The 19,694-nt window shown below is 39.6% G+C and overlaps 1 protein-coding gene across 1 annotated transcript in view; it reads right to left on the reverse strand.

Annotated features, from left to right (window-relative positions):
* Positions 1-19,694, reverse strand: part of brinp2 (bone morphogenetic protein/retinoic acid inducible neural-specific 2) — a 278,121-nt gene that overhangs the window by 167,611 nt on the left and 90,816 nt on the right. The window contains exon 2 of the mRNA XM_085376930.1: positions 8,478-8,930. Within this exon, the coding sequence (XP_085233056.1) occupies positions 8,478-8,863 (386 nt within the window). The 5' untranslated portion in view covers positions 8,864-8,930. The remainder of the gene's footprint in view (positions 1-8,477; positions 8,931-19,694) is intronic.

A 19,694-nucleotide genomic window follows, 5' to 3' on the forward strand; every position in this document is an offset into this window, starting at 1 on the left:
TCCATTACCCCTGATTAAAAGCTAATGAGAGCAGCCAATTTTACTCTTGCTCTGTGGAAAGTTAATGCAGAGAAAAGCCTGCCAGTGCTTATTTTCCTTAGTGATAATCAGATATTAGCATTAGTAAGGTCACGGGAGTACAATTAGAAGCCAGACAGAAGTGCTTTTTACATGATGCAGAGTTGCTGTGTTTACTGTGCGACTTTTCGCAGGCTTCCTTTCTCAATGACACACAAAATTAACAGGACATATAGAAATAATTAAAGTCTAATTGCACCATTATGTGTTTGATCTGGACCATCACTCTCTTTATTCCTCTATCCATTGTACTATTATATGCATATTATCTTCACCATCACTAATCAGATTCTGGAGAATGTTCATGAAATTATGTTCCTCATTACACTGATTAGCATTTCTATTATTGCACCGCAAAAGTTTCTTATTTTACATCATAAGTCACATGCAAGGTTGGTTTTTTAAAATGTTACAACAATGAAGCTTTAATTAAAGAGAAAACAAAAGAAAAATGGGACTTAATGTTGATTACAAGAAAATGGATTCAGACTAAAAGAAGACTTTTGTTCTTGCCTGCGTCTGATTTCTTGAAGCAGTACTTTTTGCAAGGCCTCTTCTGGCATTTTTCACTGCCACTCTCATTGTTTTTGCACAAATATTGAGTAGGATACGTTGGCTGAAATGTACAAGCACTTTGTTGTCTTGTGATTGAATCATGATATGAGTATCTAGAAATATAAACGTATAAAGAAAGTGCATGCTCCTACAACACCAGTGCACTGTTTTTGTAGTTTTAAAGACGGCAATTTCAACATGTGTGAATTGTCGTCATTTTCGAACTAATTTTAATTCGGTCAGTACATCACCATTTGTGCATTTTCTGAATTTCTGTTTGAAATGTATGGCTTTCTGGCTGGACTATAGATAGTTTTTGTTTAATTGTGAATTTCTTTGTGTGTAGAAGGCAACAGATAGCAACAGGTTTGTAACTGATGGCAGCAGATTTGCAGATTTTTTTAAATCACAGTTAATAGCTGCATTATCACAAACAGATTGCATGTATTTGACATTATGACTTCAATGATTCTATCTTATTGGAGTTTTACCATCATTTTTATACAAAACAGTCACTTTGAAGACAGCTCAAAAAAACTGTTTCTTGTATTGATCAGTTAATAACTGTTTAATAACACTATAGAGTAGAAAGAGTGTTTCTGAAGGTCAAAGTCAGACACTTATGAGTGTATACCAGGGAAGCGGAAGAGAAAGAAAAGTGATGACGACTCTAAGGGGTCCTAAAGAACAGTAGAACAGTCAGCTAGACTTTTCTGGGGTTCTTTTAAAGACGTTATTAATCTGTCATCATAAAGTAATGTTAAAGATTAAAACCTTTGAGTTCTACTAGATCTGAAGACAGAGCTATTTTAGTTGGCTACACTTTGTTCAAAGATTATTTAAGTTATATTTGTCTATATTTAATATTACAAATAAAAATGTTCAAGCAGTACAAAATACTTTTACACCACTTGATAGATGAGAATTTAAATTTGCTTCCATCCAAAAAGTTAACATGGATTTTATTTGTATTTGTACTTGTAATAGTACAAATAGTAAATGATTTATCTAAACTTAGCACAGAAAGTAAGGAAATTCATGTTTGGTGGGTTATTATTTGGTACAGTGCTTCTCGTTAATAAATGTTGTGCCATTGGAAAGCCTGTTTATTTCCCCTTTTACAGTTAATGGTGCCACGTTTGGAAGGAAATTGCGTTTGTAGATTTAGCAGCAGAGCTGAGGAAAACCAGTGCTGGTGGTGTCTAGCAAAGGTTCAAAGATACAGTCTAATTAATCAAATCTTTACGTTTCAAATATTTTTAGCTTTCACTAACCACACTGCATCCACAGGAAAAGAACACACAGAAAATCCATGAACACATTTACATATGATGGTGTAAGGTACAGCGCCAATCAATGTAACAAAAAAAATGATAACATTATAATTTAAAGTATTGAAATCTAAAATATGGCTTGCACATATCTCTCTTGCATGAAATGAAAAAATCGATTTATCTGAGCAGAACTGTGATCCATGTCTGTTCAGTGTTATATTTTTAGGGTTGACATGGTTTGCAATGGTAGGGGGGGGGCAAGGTGATTTTTTTTTTCAAAATACCCGGTGGCAGCCCTGACTGTGTCCCACATGTCTGAGAGGGAGGCCGGTACCCAAATTACACCACCTCTACAATGAACATTCTGACCTATTAGGCTACAGAGCTTGGGAGACTAATATCACAACCATGAAGAGTAAGTTAAGCAGCTATTACTCTGGCAACAAAAGGGTGCTTGTCATAAAAAAAAATGCTTATGAACTCTGTAAATGTTCTTAAAATGATCAGTTGTCTCTGCATGGGGAGAAAAAGCCCTTGAGGTGCTTAGATGTTGCCCCGGGTTCTTCTGTGGAACCTTAGAATATTGCAAGACATACTCATTGTTGGTCATCCAGTTGGATGACCATGCCTATAGAATACCCAGTTGTCCTCTCACTGTCAAAAAACCATGACTCAAAATTTAACCTCCATGTTTCATTCCATTTGTGTGTATTATTTGTATTTCCTCATATCAGTCTTTTCACCATGTGTGTGAAAATCAGAGAGTTCTTTATTTATGCACAATTCTGTAAAGGTTCACACACTTTCCCAAACTGCAGAACCTAAATTCAGTTCAGAATAATCTTCTTTTCTCCTTATACTGTATTTTTTCCTTCATACTTCAACATGCAATCTCAAACTGTGAGCAGAATTACAACCTTCTTCATAATGGATACGGTCGAAGTTCATTATATACTTTATACTGCGCTTATCTCTAATCTTCATCTACCGCTGTGTAACATAACATGTTAAACCGCAAAAGTTACCAGCACAAGATAAGCATAAGAAAAAATGTAAGATGTGCAAAATATTAGTTGTACTGCTGTCTCCTGTTAATGTTCATACATTGCACTGGTTGTGTGTGAGTTTGATTTCATTCTTATGCTCATTTAATACTAAAGCAGCAAACAAAAGACCCACAAAGGCAGCATAACTTCCTGAACTGAATGGCTCGATTGTGTCTTTTGGATAGTGAAGCATTACAACTCTTAACAACTTGGTGCGACAAATGCAAATGGTCCACGTTAATGCTAGTTTGTTTGCATAGCATCTATGCCAAGAAAAAGAAAGAAAAAAGAAGCACAAGCCAAAAACTCTGCAACTCAGAAAAAGGGGCAGATTCTCCCAAAGATGGCATCATATGACAACCTGTCCCACTTATGTCATAAAACTTCCACCTGTCATTTCACACTACACTTCCCCTTCATCTGTAAGTGATGCTGTCATTTCCATTTGATTCAAGTTGATGCAGAGGGATATGGAAAGGAGGAAAAGACAGCAGAGAGAGGAAAAAGAGAAATGGAACTGGTCAACTAAAAGAAATGTTGCTTAAATGCATTTCAAATCTCCCGCTGTCCAAGTGACCCGGGGAGAGGGAGGGAAAGAGACGAGCTGAGTGTAAAGAACTGCAGACCAGCTGGTGACAAATCATCATACACTGCCACAAAGAGAGAAGACAGAAAAGAGCAGTTGCATGTCTGTATAACACAGTCACCATCAACTCTTATAACAGCATAAGAACAAACAACAAAAAAACGCCACGAGTGATTGGAATGGATCATCTTCAGGCACGTCTACATTAGCGACAGAACAAATGGTGGTGACAGCTTTCATGGCTGGAGAATCTATTTTTAAAGAGCTGGAACGGAGGGGAAGGAAACGACAAGGCAAAGTAAAAAATCGGAATATAAATATAGATGTAATCCAAGTTGAGGAAATCGAAATTCAAATTGCAGCCTCAGCAGACACAGTGTGCATCTATCAATTTTGGTATTAAATTTGGAATAATGATAATGGTGACAGGGGCCAATATGAACTCTGGACCTGGCACAGGACTGCACTGCATCATTTATAGAGCACATAGTGAGAACCTGCTGGCTTAGCATACAATTTCCTCTCAGCAAGGAAACTGTCAGGCCCAAAATGCGCGTTCATTGTCAGAGGAAATTTAATAGGAAGCCTATACACAAGACTGAATTTTCCTCTTCTGTACAATTATGTGATATCAATAACATCAAAAACATTTTTAACTATCCATCCATCCATCCATTCGCTTCCACTTATCCTTTTCAGGGTCGCGGGGGGCGCTGGAGCCTATCCCAGCTGTCATAGGGCGAGAGGCAGGGTACACCCTGGACAGGTCGCCAGTCTGTCGCAGGGCTAACACACAGGGACAGACAACCATTCACACTCACATTCACTCGCACATTCAAACCTAGTGGCAATTTGGATTATCCAATTAACCTATCCCCACAAGCTGCATGTCTTTGGACGGTGGGAGGAAGCCGGAGTACCCGGAGAGAACCCACGCAAACACGGGGAGAACATGCAAACTCCACACAGAAAGACCCCGGCCTGATGGTGGAATTGAACTCGGGACCTTCTTGCTGTGCGGCAACAGTGCTAACCACCGTGCCACCGTGCTGCCATTTTTAACTAAAGTGCTGTCAAATGAAGCACTGACAAATAAGATAGAAAGTCTTCCTTTGCTAATGTTTCACCTTCACTGTGCAGAATGACACATGCATGCACTTTACAGCAGGTACAAGTAACAAGGATGTTACTTTCAGCTGCCCCACTATGTGTTTCATCATATTATTGTGGCAAAACAAGTGACTAATAAAAGCTGAGTTAGTAATTGCTAGGTTATTTAGCATTAACTCTACTGCTCGGGTTTATATTTGTAATTTTTCATTAGTCTATTTTTTTTAAGGAAATGACTGTTAACAGTACAAAGTATGTGCATTGTAGACAATGTCGAATCATTTTGGCTAGTTGTTTACAAAGAACCTAAAGAAGACACGCAAAGGGCTGGTGTGACAGAAGAATATCCTCGGTATAGAGAGACATGGAGAAAGATGATCCACTTTGGCAACCCCTGAGCAGTAAGAAGGAGACAAATAAGATGGGGAAGAAGAATACGAAAAGTGAAATTGAGAGCTCCAGTAAACAGCTAACAAATGCAAGTTCAAGGTTTGGAACTGATCTTTTATCTCCTTTATTTGAAACAGGATAATGAGAAAACAGGCCTCGCCTAGCCGTGAAACTGCTTGTCACCCAACGTCCAATTAAAAATGGCTGTAAACAGTTCATGCAGTACTTTTGTTAAACCCTTGAATTAAAGCTGAAAGTCTACACTTCAGTCACGCTTTGATTTAAAATTCACTGTGGCGTTGTACAGAGGCAAAGTTACAAAAACTGTGTAATTGTTTAAATGCTTCTGGGCCTAATCATATCAATCCAGTTCTGAGGCTGTCTGTCCAATGTGGGCATTTTTATACTTCAGACAAATATTAAACCCTAAATTCTGATAAGGTCGTTTTGTAATCTTTTGCCCGCAGCTCAGCTTTATGACCTTCATGCAGCTGCACGCATAACTGAACACAACATAAAGGGATGTAAAGAAACACTGCCAGAGAAAGGCTTTGAGGCTACTTTGTGTTACAGAGAAGAGCTTCTAGGCTTCACCTCTTCAGACCAAGTGGTTACTGATGAGAGTTAAAAAAAAACAAACAAAAAAAACGTGGCCCACCAGGCTGAATTTTAAAGCCCAAATTATGCAAAAGGGACTAGTAAATATGTGGTTGCTAAGCTTCTGTTTTTACTACTATTGTTACCAAATAAGCTGGCAGGAGATCCGAGCAGTGTAATGTTTGGCTAGAGCTAAAAATGTATATATGCAATACAATTACTGTACCATACTTATGTAATAGTTCAGATTAAAAAAACACAGGGGACATCTGGTAAATGGACTGGATGGATCTAACATTCACACATCAATTTACACTTTGGAAATGCAGACTGGAGAAGGCAAGGAACAAACCTCAAACCTTCTTATTAGTAGATTACTTGCTCTATCTTTTGACCTACAACCACCCTGAATACACATAAACCCTAAGAAGGGTAAGGACTGAATCCTACAGATACAACCGATGAGTCCTTAAAACAGATATTATATTGACGGTATTTTAAAACCTTAAAACACACACACACACACACACACACAGTAATTGATTGATTAATTGCAATCTGTGTACCACACAGTCAGAATTCTAACTGGTTTGTAAGGGATCAATTACTTATTTCACCAAATATAGTATATACACACACAAATTGAGTGTGAGAGCAGCTAACCTGAAAGACAGGATTAGGGATGGATATCGAAACCCGGTTCTTGTTGAGAACCGGTTCCCACTGTTTCAATTCCTTGGAATTGTTTGGCAAACGATTCCCTTATCGATTCCAGTCGCCCTGAATGACGTTGCCACATTGCGGAGCGTCATTTACCTGACAGGAAACACGGCGCCTAAGCGGCTCAAATGCTCAAAAGTTTGGTTATACTTTACGAGAACGGACGACAACAGGGCAACTTGCAATACTTGCAAAGTAGATATTTCATTTAAGGGAGGAAACACTACGAATATGCAAAAGCTCACAAAACACACGATGACCTTAGATGAATGTCGTGTTTTTAATTCCGCTCCGGACTCGTGAATCTCAACCCAGCAGCAGCGGTAACGTTTGCACGTCCTCTCCCGTTAATGCGGCAGGTAAATAATCAACTAACAGTGCATATTATGTTAGCGCGATCTGCCTTATTACAAACCTGCCATTACTGTGCATTTAGTGACCATGATGAGAGAGACAGGCAAAGTCCCAAAGCTAGGTGAGTGGCTCTATCAGATCCCAGGAACAACATCCGAGATCTCTGTGCAGAAGAGAGCAGTCCTAGGAACAGCAAAGGCAGTGCACAGGACCCTCAAGCTCCCAGGCCTCTGGTAGAGGACCTGAGCTTGAAGGGTATACCGCCCACAGGGGTGAGAGGGGAATTTTTTATAGCTTCATTTAATGTGTCCACCTGTCAAAATGAACTGTTACTCGTTTATATCTTCAGATATTATATTGACGGTATTTTAAAAAAACGCTTGCTTTATTCTGGCAGATAAAATGCATTATCCATTCCCTCTGATCCATGTTTAGTCACTGTTTAACAGATTCAGCTAAGAGCATGTTTTGTTTCGATAAATTTGCAAAGACTGAATATATCACAGCAACATTCTAGGCTTACTTTAAAATAACTTTCCCTCAAGATAAAGACATAAAATGTGTCAAAACCATTCACTTGACATTAATTAGCTAATTAAATGTCTAAACTGGAGGCAAGAACTCGAATCTGCTATAATTAGCTGTGTTCAAAAGTATAAGTTTCTTTCTTTCTGTTTACTTTCTATTGGCCACAATCCTGTTCTTTTATGAAAAATAAAGAGATGCTGGAAAGTCTAGTAATATAGTTTGATTTTCACCCATTTACTTGACATTTTGAAGTGGTTCATGAATTGTGATTATATGTTTTATTGGTTAATGCCCTTTCATTTTTTCAATCAGCATTTGGCTATTTAATCTTTTGTTTAGTATGAACTTTGTGCTGAGTGTTGACATAAAAACAAAATCTCTCCATGATCATCTGGGGTAAAATTGTCCAGAAACATTTTCCTTCAAAGACCCTGGTCAACTGGTCATCTCAAGAGAATCAGAACACATAAATGTGCACTAACTAACAGTAAAATGGATTTTAAATTCACAATCACCTAACCCTTAGGCAGCTGAAGAAAAAATGTACATCCAAAAAAAACCAAACGTTTCTTCTTCACTTTCTTCTTTGAGAATTTTGGCAGAAGTGAAATAACTTTACACTTCTTTCACAGGAAGAGAGATATGAGCATGTGCAAAGTTCAAAAACAGGCGTGTTGGGTTAACTGTTGGTTCAAAATGATGTGAATGAAAATGTGAACGTGTTAGCCCTGTGATGGACTGGTGACCTCTGTCACTAGCATCCCTGAAACACTTTTTTAACCATATGGATAAGTGCTAAGGATAGAAAAAAGGGGCAGAGAAGATTCTGTGTCAATATAAAATGACAAAAACATAAAATCCACTTTTGAAATAGTCCACTTAAAGAGCACTTCAAGGAAGAAACAGAGCTAGTGATTGCCTGCACAGTACATCAGCCAAGAGCATGCGATGTTGCAACATTTTAGAACAGCATTTTAAAGAAGTTTGAACATTTGAACAGCAAGCTGAAGTAATTTAACAGAGCTGTAAAAGAAGAACAGCTGGTAGATACAAAAATCTTTGCAGATAAAAAAAAAGGAATTATTTTTAAAAAATGAAGATGCAGGAAGGAAGAAGACAAAGTCACACCTATTTGTCTGCACAAAAGACAAAGAGAGTCTGTACATATTATATGACATGACAGAGAAAAATGGTCTCACTAAAAAACCCCATGCACTAGCCAGTGCAGATCCCTCTCACCTGTAAATCTTGTATCTGGTAGAAAATCCCTGCTGGAACCTCTCTCTGAACTCGGTGTACTCAGGACACCTGTGGAAAGGGCCCTTCTCTGACAGCAGCCAGTCCAGCTGCCCTCCGCTCTGCCTTGTGCTAAAACCCCATGGTGAGGAGCCAGAAGGGGATGTGGAGGAGGAGGAAGATGACGAAGATGAGGGGGACGAAAGGGATCCATGCGGCACCTTTCCGCCATGTCCCCCGCTGCCCACCTGTTCAGCTTGGGTAGGCCACGGCAGCCATAATAACATCCACGGCAACCATAGGAGCATCAAGGATGACGCCAACCATCTAGCAAGGCAGGCGGAGCCATGGGAGCACCTCTCTCTTCTCATTGGCCAAGGAGTCGCCATGGTCCCAGTGGTGATGTACTAGGGCACCTGGGACCGGCATTTCTTCTGACAGTCACCTCCCGCTGGCCTGAATGAAACGGAGAAATGATAGCATGCTGAAACATGTTTTGTAGTAGGAAGGAATTTCTGTTAATTCATAGCTTGTTGTCCTTGACAGACATTGTTGTCCATATATTGTGATTATGAAGGCAGCATAATGCCCCTCTAAGTGGTGTTTACAAAGTTAATATCAATCAAATCAGTGAGAGCGTTTTCATGTCTACTTTGAATGTTGACATGAAAGATATTCTGTGCACGTCTAAAGACACACATAATTATTATGAATAACCATGATCAAATACTAAATGGAGGTTTGCTGTTGCTCATACAGGGAAGTTCAATTATCATGAAACTGCATTTACTGCAGTGCTAATTGAAACTGTCCTTCTTCTTAAATGTGGACAAAATCCAGATTGTGTTTCCTTTGCTTCTGTATATACTTGGCCACATAAACATATCTTATATCTGTCTCTTATAGCTGCGTTGACCACAAAGGCATAACATCTGTTTTCACGGCCTTAGAGCAAATCAGCATCACTCCTTTAGTCCACATGGTGGTGATAATAGATAGCTTTACTATTTCACCACTTGCATAGTGTAAGAATTTGGTTGTTAACAGTCATGCACAGTTTGTTTGTTTTTTTCCATATCAAAATATTTCCATTTTTATTTGTTTGTTTTTGGTTTTTGGTTTAATCCTTGGTATTTCTTGGGATTTTACTATCTTTGGTGGGTGCTGAAAAAAGTGCCTAATGGAACAATTGGCACACAGTAACAAGTGCTGTTTTGTTTGACACCATAATGGGCTTCAGGAACAGTCTAGCGACTTCTTAAAGGTACAGAAACATACGGTTTCTTTTTCTGGTAAATAGATGTGGAAAAGGGCATGTGGAATTTCGTGTGAGAATAAAACTTCAGGACTGGATTCATTTCAATTCAATTCAATTTTATTTGTATAACACCAAATCACCAAAGCAGTTGCCTCAAGGTGCTTTATATTGTAAGTTAAAGAACAAGAAAGACAGAGAAAACAAAGAAAAAACTCCAACAATTAGGAAGCACTTTGGCAACAGTGAGAAGGATAAACTCCCTTATAACAGGAAGAAACCTCCAGCAGAACCGGGCTCAGGGAGGGACAGCCATTCATCTCCTTGAAATCAATGTTTAAACTTTTCATCATTAACATTCATTAACAGTCATTAGTGCACATGGTCAAACTTCATGACATTAATTTTCAGACCTTCTGTCCTCAGTAATAGTAACCCACATAGCAAAACTGGTACGGCCCGGATCTGGCCCACGCAATGTGCTTACACGTGACCCGCAAACAATAACGGCCCTTTGGTGGACCAGATCTGGTTTCCTAGTGGTGGCCCACACATTTGCCAGCACAAGGCCAGTTGCAGACACACTGCTGGCCCAGAACAGTTTCAGCTCTGGCCTCAGATGTCAGCCTAATGTGTACCTGAATCAAGCCATGTAATAACAACATGTGCAAGAACATAATAGCGCATAAGGAACAAGACAAAGCTCTGTTCAGACAATGAATGGACTGAATCTTATACACCCCTTTATCTACTCTCCCATTTTAATCAAAGTGCTCTATACAACATGCCACATTCACACACCTTCTCTAAACTGAGTGCTTCCTAACTACATTTATACTCTTGACATGCAGACTGGGGAAGCCAGGGATCGAACTACTACTATTCAGATCAGTAGGTGATCTGCTCTACCGCCTCAGCTACAGCCACCCAGTGGAAAACATGAGTAAATCCTCACTAGGTTTTGGATAAAGTGTACACTCACAAACCTGTCAAACTTGCATTTGAAACATTGGCTACCACAGCCGTATAGTATTGCAACATGGCATTTGGGTCTTCTAACTAAAATAGAAAAATAGGAACATAAATAGTGCCTCCATTGCCAGACCTGGCCCACATCTGGTTGACAGACACCCTTCCATGACACCAGTCAGTCAGAAGTGCCAGCTTGATGCCAGATCCAGGGTAGACCTGTTTTCTATGAGCCTAGGCCACATAAACCAATCCACAATTGGGCCAGATGTGGCATGCCGTCACATAAACAGTGCCATCTAAGCCAGGCCTGGCCCATATCTGGATGACACACCTCTTACCATGCCAGAAGTCAGCCAGCAGTGCCGGGTTGACACCAGATCCGGCCCAGACCTGTCTGCTATGAGGGAATGTATGACTGCAGATTCACTTTGGGGGACACGTGTTTGCAGCACTAACACTCACCTAAACCAACTGTGGGAATCTTTTAATCTCATTCAAGTCTGTTAACCTTGATCTTGTTTTGTCATGTGGTTTTATAACATAGATCATCCTGTAATTGTGGATAATGTTTTAACTCACTTGTATGTTTTCAACCTTTGGTCCCTACAACTGTAGGAGGTTCAGCTCTTCCACAGATACACTACAACACTACAGCTCTTTCCTCTGCTGCTCACAATCTGGGTGTTCAAGAACTCAGTGTTTCTTTTCATGCGTTCTGTACTTGTGCTTTCGATTAGGCTCCACCACTCAGAGTGAGATTTAAATCTTATCCCTGGCTTAATGAATCTGTTAGGGTTGTCAGGAAAGAGAGGAGAGGTGAACACAGCTGGAGGAAAGTTCCAAGTGTCATTAGAAATTAGCCTTTTTCTTTGTGCATGCTTAGTTTAAGTCAAATTATTATACCATATCTTTTCATTTCTATGCAGATGATTTAAAACTGTATTTACCTGGAAATCACTTTTCCATATGAAGGGTCAATAAGTGCATTTTCATTTTTTTGACTTCCCACTGTTAGTTGAGAGATTAAACAATACCCTGTGCTTTTAAACTCTTTTTATGAAAAGCAAAAGAAGACGCATCAACAATTTGAAATGTTACCACTTTAAAAACAATTGTTGTCAAGAGCAGCTTCTTTGAGCTCAGAACAATCTTGACACTAAAATCCTTTTTAAAACCTTCTGATCTGGAAAGGGTTGAGCATGCCTTTGGTACAAAACTAAATTACTGGTATGACACCAAGGGCACAAAAACTCTGCATCCACAGGAATAAGGATTATCCCCAGGAAGTCCTTATTGGACTGCATATTATTTCGATTTACTGCCATGATTCAGTGTTAATGCAAAAAGGAGTGTGACATTTATGCAGTGAGGTGGAAAGAAAAGGTGTGGAGAAAGCCTGGTCGTTAAGTGCATTTGGATTCAGCAGAAAAAACATGTTTCCCGAGCTTGATATGAAATTTAGGGTCCTTAGCATATTATACAAGTGCAATATCATGGATGCTGTATGTAAGATATTAAATGTGAATGATATCAGCTACAAGTCGAAATCAGGTAAAGATGTGTTTAATCCCATAGTAAAACAAACCGTTGCACTGATCACAAGATGTAAGCAGCAAGGAAGAAATAATACAGTTTTGTATTTGCACAGTTTCTTCAAGGGATTGATTTTTTTTTCTTTTGACTTGTTGAACATTGGTCTAAAAGCTAGTGAAGGATAAAGCCTCTCACTTGTGTGCTATTGCCTGTGCATTTAGCCATTCATTTATATACTTTATGAATTATACAGAGCCACACAATGAATCTGACCCAGGAGAGCTAGGCGCTCTGCAAAAGCAGCTTTTGTAATGGTGCTAATGTGATTTTAGCTGAAATCTTCCTTTCTGTAGACAGTTCAGTAAAATGGAAGTATTTATTACAAGCCAAAAGACACCGCTCACAAGCTTTGAATAATTTCTGAATGAAACATTTTGAAAAAAGCATCATTGCTGTCATCCAAGCACTTGATATTTGAAATTTAAAACCACAGATTGGTTTCATAACACAGCTAATGTACAAATAAAAGCTATTTTGAAATAGCCTTGAAAATGGAAACATGGGCTTCTAAAATGAAATGGATCTCTGCTTTGTGACTCTGTGACCGTATTTTATAGTAACTTTTTGAAGGACTGAAAGCTAGTAATGCATCTGATGGGGATAGTCCCACGACAGTGGCATGCCTGACTGCTTTCAGTTTCTTTATGATTTGTGTGTTTGGACAAGCATGTCATCACCTGCCTCCATACAGAATCGTAGGCATTAGCAGTGTAGGCCACACGGCAGTTCAAGTGTGATTTCCCAGCATCTAACACCAAACAGCTCTTTCTAATGTGGCTTTCATTTATTCAGCCCAGGAGAAGGCAGAGTGCTTTGACACTGTCTTTAAGGTGACACTTTGAAAAGACTTCACAGTGCCCTTCAAAAGAGTCGAGGTTTGCTCTTCATTTCGGCGGTAATGACTAGCAGGACCGCCGGGTGGAGTCTTTAGGGACAAATCAGCATTTCAGAAAGGATATGTAAAGCAGCGGAGGAGGTGCTTTAAGTGGATTGGGATCTCAAGTATTCCCTGTTTATCTCACAAACAAATTAGAGAATTTATTTCACGTAGATAAATGCAGGCTTAGACATGAAAAAACAATACTCAGGGTACTGCATTTTTAATTTTCACCCACTGCACCAGGAGATTACTGCAGTTTGAAAAGGCAATTAGCAAAGTCATCTGTCAAACGAACGTATTTATACAACTAAAAGCAGGATGAAAACTTGATGAATAGGATAGTCTGCTTATGCTGTTTCTTGTACCGTTTGGCCCAGAGGTAAAGCCGGTGTGCCAGATTTCTTGTTTTCTTATGTCCTGAGAGAGGTCCAGTTGTCTGTTTTGAAACGAGTTAGTCAAGCATTCTGAGCCTGAGTGCCTGTTTGAAAAAAAAGAAAGAAAGAAAAGAAAAGGAAAATTCTTCTATATAGTTAGAGTTACAAACGTAACTAATTCCACTGCCGACTAAAGAACAGTCCAATAGTACAGATTTTACAGGTAAGCATAAAGAGCGGTGGGGAAAATACTTACAGTTCAGTCACAACCACTGCAGTGAAATTCAGATTTTTGTTACAAACTACTGTACATTGGTTTCTGTTGATGGACCACAGAGATTTTGCACAGCAGCAGCAAGAACAGATCAACAGACCATCAGTGCAAACAAATATGACACTGATTAAGTCAGATATAGCATAAAGGAAGCAGCTGGTTTAGAGTTGGATTGTGTAGCTGTGGCTAGGTTAGAGAAGCTCCCTATATAAGAGTTGCTAATTGAATGTGAGAGCCTGCACCGAGGCGAGCTTGATCTGCCTAAGATTAAATATCTTTCCACTCCTAATAAAACTTACTGTTGTTGAAGGTAGCACAGTCACAATGCCACAACTGCACGGACACCTGAACAAACCCGTTTTTGTGTGTAATTCCATCTCTGTGCCAACTTTTCTGTGGATTATAAAGTGTCCTTTTTAGAACTGTAGTTTTGCTTCTATACGGTGGCCCATGCAGAGCAACCTTAGAACACTAGCAAACAGAAAAAGCACTTCAAAAGCACACAAAACAAAAAACATGCTGCACTGACACACACTGAAAAAAAGAAGAGGATTCATCGGTGTTGTGGGGGAGAAGAACACAGTAAGCGTCCTTTTCAGCTTGTCTCAGTACAATCCACAGCTGTTGTGTCCTTTTATTAATTTGTGAGGTTTTATTTCTTTCTCTTCTTTCTTCTTCTTTCTCCTTACATTGTGTTTTGTATGCTTTTGCAGTGTGTTTTGCTATTATGTGGTGTTTTCTTTGGTTGCACCGCATTCGACCTCTCAGGGCCGTCTACTATTGTAATATCCCTTTTTTGTTTTTGTTTAAAAAACCATTAATAAGCTATCAGGGCTTTTAAAAAAGCTTTGAAAAATAAACATAGTATTAAAGTATCGTACTATTTAAAAATGAACCATACCTTACAAAAAATAAAGTAACAATACTGTATATGAGAACACAGTAATAATGCTACAAATGACAATATAGCAATAATACTGTTAACAAGAACATAATGCTGCAAATTACAATACTGCAACATCAACGTAAACTTTTTTTTACAGTAGCTTACTGTCATCCAGCTACCACTGTAAAAATATACAGCAGCTCTTTTACTGTGATTACTGTGTTTACTGTGTATAACGAGTGTTTTGTGGTTTTCTAAACTGCATATCTGAATAAAATCTTACCTCAGCTGAATATATTGGAGTAATGTGAAAGAAGGAAGGCTATAGTTACTTCTCCAGTTACTGGTTGGTACCTGTTGCCTGTTAAATCAGCAGTACTGGAAAGTTAAAAAAAAAATAATTTTGGGTTAGCAAAACCATGGCGATATTTTCATAGTCAAGCTGCAGAATGGAGAATCTTCTCAGCTTGTGCAGTTGTTTACTGGTACAAGAAAATCAGATCAACCATTGAACATGTCTGTGATTGTGTCTGTGCAATGCATAGTGTACAAGTGCAATGTACTATTCAATAGTTGGTATTGTTGTTTTTACTATGAAAATGGGGAAATGCAGAAGCAAATATCACTTAGTTCAATGTAACAGCCACACTGTATATGAAACTGGGGTAATACTTACAAGCTACACACTCTCTGTAGAATGTTTGACAGGAATATTCACTACACTGGTTATTTTAACAAATACCTACTACCCACAAATCACAAGGCAGATGACAGGGATAATGCTCAGGGACTTTGACTTTAGAGGATAGGTTTTGTTTCAGAAGTTCTTGGCATCAAAAGGCCAAAAGGGCACTATTTACTGTTTCCTTCAGTCTGCACAGCTTAGTCACTGTGAGACAACATTGCACTAGAAGAACAAATATTGTTCAGAAAACCAAAAAGCTATACAATAGTAAAAAGAATACCATCGGACACGTTGCGACTTGGCTGTACAACAACATTTTACAACACTTAAGTCTGAATATGTAAACAACTGTAATAGAAACGTCAGCGCAAATGATGTGCAGGACCAAATGAGTTTCATATTGGGAATTCTTAAGTACCCAGTAAGGTACAGTTTTATTACAAGTATGTCTAATATCCTGAAAGTCTGTTAAGATCTAAATAATCTTACGGTTTACAGTAATATTAGTATAATTATTAATTACATTTTGCATATGAAAACATGAATAGAGTAAGAGTTGTCTCTGCACCACGATCAGCTGATCAAATGTTTGACTGGTACTGTGTTTGTGGGAAAACAGGAGAAAAGGTTTTGTTTGTATACTGAGGAGACATTCTGTCATGTAAATATAATATATAATCACAACACATGACAACTTAATTAACTAAAAATGGAAAATGGACTTTTAGACACTTGGTTGGTAAGATCGTCCTTTGGTGAATTTTTATGAATATAAAGACAGCTCATACATACATGCTGGCAGTGATATTGATTCAGAGAAAAAGAAATGCAATAGTCTTCCACTCCAAGGAGCTGTGAGATTTGCCTTTCAAATGAAGTTCTGTAACTTCTTAAAACACCACCTCTCGCAGAAATAAGTGTTCGTCGTTACTGCCAGGCCTCCTTCTCCTCCGAGACTCACTTACTAATTATAAAATGCATAAAACATGCCGCAAATGCCAGCGAGACAATAGAGGGAAATTGTGAATTTTCAGCCCTGACATTTAATGTACGCCTTGCATTATTCACATACCCTTTGCATATTTACCCTTCTCTGTAACCCAACCTAGAGGAGCGGAAGGTAAGTGAAGAAGGCATGGACATTTCGAATCCATATTGGAAGGAAAGGAGGGAGCCGCGGAGGATAAGGAGGGGTGTGAGGGCATCTAGGTGGAATGGAAAAATCGACCACGTCGCGCTTAAATAACATCTCAGAGATGACAGCAGAGTCAAGGGGGAAGGAGGCTTATGTTTATTGGATTTATTTTTTTTTTCATCCCATCTACTGGGCTTAGCGGGCAAAGAGTGTGCTGCTCTACTGTGTTTGCACTAAACTGGAGAAAAAAGGGGGAAAATGAGAAACATGGGGAAACCTGGGAAAGACAAGAGAGACTGGAAAAGGGACAGGCGTTCTCACAGGAGAACATTTATCTGGGAAAAAAGGCGCTCTTTGAGAGAAAGCAGCAGAACGTTCTCCTTAAACTTGCCACCTAGCTGCAGAGTGACCGAGGTAAAGGCTGAGGTGAAAACGGTTTGACCTCCTGACTCATCTAAGTAATTTGTGCTCCAGTTGGGAGGGCAGAGAATTATGGGAGGGAGCCAGTGTCCCAGCTTTTTTCCTTTTTATTTCTGAGTCAGACAAAATACAACTATCATTTTTCTCTGCAGCACTGAACCTTAATGTGCAGCAGAATTCATCAGCTCGCTATCTGTGCACTGCAATTACCACAGCTGGGATTCCTTATTGGATCTGACACACATATGTGTTTCATGGTCCGTTTGTAGCTGTGTGTGTGTGTGTGTGTGTGTGTGTGTGTGTGTGTGTGTGTAGAATCTGAGCTGGTTTCAGTCTGTGTTTGTGTGTTTGTGTGTGGATATGCTGCCAAGCACCTGGCCAGGCTCTTGGCAAACATTAAAGCAGGTGGAGGTCCATCAGCATTAGAGGCCAGCTGTATTCCTCAACCCCAGCAGCTCACTACTCACCTTTCAGCATTTATGCGAGTCAGCAGCAATAGCTGACCAGCTGCACACCTGCTCCTACCCTGCCTTGTTATTCGGGCTCTGAGACCTGGAGGAGGGGGAGGGAGTTGGGGATTTGGGGGGTTGTGGCAGCAAGAAAGCTAGCGGCGGAGAACTGATCCTAACAGAACAGGATGACAGTCAGAGAGATATAAACAGGGAGGTTAAGAGAGAGAGAGACGCAGAAGGACAGACAGATGAATACGATGGAAGAGACATAAAAGAGAGGAGGAGAAAGCCAGAGACACAGAGCAGCATACTTCTACACTTTGATGTGGGAGCTGAATAGTAAACACCGGCTGGAGTCCTGCGTGTACATTCACCAGACTGTCTGTCAGTATAAAGTGTGCCTATAGCTCTATCGCCTCCATGTTACCTGTGCTGAGATCTCACTCACCAACGTCGGCCTACTTCAGACTGCACCTACCTGCTTCTCACCTACACAGTAAGCCTGTCCTGCAGCAGTGGGAAGATATTATGGCAGTATGGCTAGGGTAGGGTTGCTTCTTTATTTAATTATTTTAGGAGCAATTGAAAGTCAAGCTGAACCTCAGCAGAATAACCTGGCAGCGTTCAATGAAATTAATATGGTGTGATGCCTACCCAAATCTTATTAACGTGTAGAGTTACTTACAATACGGGAGCTGTTTACATGATTTTCTATGTAAGGCATAATATGCTGAAAAGTTATTCCCCCTTTAAGCAAACTTCCATCTGACTGCCTGTATGGAAAGTATGGGAAGGTATAAGGAAAAAGTCAGCTTTAATAAAATGAGATTTATGCTCTAATACTGTTGCTCAAACACATTTCATAATTAAAAAAATAAGCAAAATATTATTTGTCAACATGAGAAGATATTTAGGACATAAATATTCTGAAATCATGGAACATGAAAATCCATCAAAGTCTTCCCACTCACCAAAGCCAGGCACTCACTGGGCTCCATATCCTCAGCATCTATTTTACAGACCTCTGCAATCTGTCCACATCAAATATGTGTCTTCAATTGACCTCTACTTTTCATTCAGTAGGTTTGTCTGTTTGCGTGCGTGTGCGTGTGTGTGTGTGTGTGTGTGTGTGTGTGTGTGTGTGCATGCTGTAGTTTTTAAAGGAGCTTCCTAACAATCCACCCCCCCCCCCCACAAAAAAGAGAAAAACTACATGATTTTAAGAAAGACAAATGCTATTCATCATGCACGGCCTAACGCCTACAAGTAGCTGTAGGAGGCATTCTCAAATCCGTCCCACTCCCTTTCTTGACTAACAAAAACTTGTTAACAGTCTAAGGACATAAGAATGATTATGGATTAAAAGAACAAACGTGACCTGCAGTTAAAAAGTATGTTGGATTAATCAAATGAGAACAAAGAGAAAGGGGATGTTAAAGGGCATCTGATTAAAAATAGAGAAAGCGTAATAATGTAATTGGCTTTTTCTCAGACTCCCAGTGCCTACAGGCTGAGTCGGGTTTTGAATAAGCAGGTGGTGGGAACTCCCCTATGCACAACACACACACCACACACACACAAACTAACAACCACACAACTGGATTATGAAGCAGCAGAGCCAGCAATAATGTCAGTGCACAGCATAATGCCGATAATGTCGGGAGACACACTCTGATGGCCTGTGGTTAGAAACTGGAACCCCTACAAATTATATGCTGTGTTGGCTTCCTGTGTGTGTGTGTGTGTGAGAGAGTTCATGTTTCTGCGCAGTACATTTTACATCCATGTGTGTTAGTGTGTGTGTATGATTGTCTTATCAGTGCAGTCTCTGGCCAGTTTCCAGCTAAACAAACAAACAGCCATATGGTCAATTAAGGCCCATCAATACCTCTGTTAACATCTATACCAGCTGATAATTAAGAAAACAACAGCCTGTCAGCAGCACGCTCTGCTGAAAGTCATTTTGCCCCTAGTTACATACCTCGCCCACTCTTCTGTGTTAGAAATGTTAGAAAATGCTGCTTTTGTTAACAACTTGCTCAGTATGACACACCGTGGCCGGCTTCATCCTCCCAGGCGACCCTCGTGGCCAAATATTGCGGTTGGTCTCCTTTTGAACCCCACTATGCACCTTAATTATTCCTCCCAGGTCTACCTGAAACGATTAGCTGATTAATCAGTTAGCCTGAAAATGAAATGGCAATGTATTTGCCAACAATAATTTAAGTCATGTTTTTCATGGGAAAACATGACTTCTCTAATCTGAATATTTGCTGGTTCCAAATGTTTTACGA

Source organism: Diplotaxodon limnothrissa, linkage group LG18, assembly GCF_057381915.1.
Source record: "Diplotaxodon limnothrissa isolate DT_005_m linkage group LG18, D_limnothrissa_male_GT1.1, whole genome shotgun sequence".
NCBI classification, from domain to species: Eukaryota; Metazoa; Chordata; class Actinopteri; order Cichliformes; family Cichlidae; genus Diplotaxodon; species Diplotaxodon limnothrissa.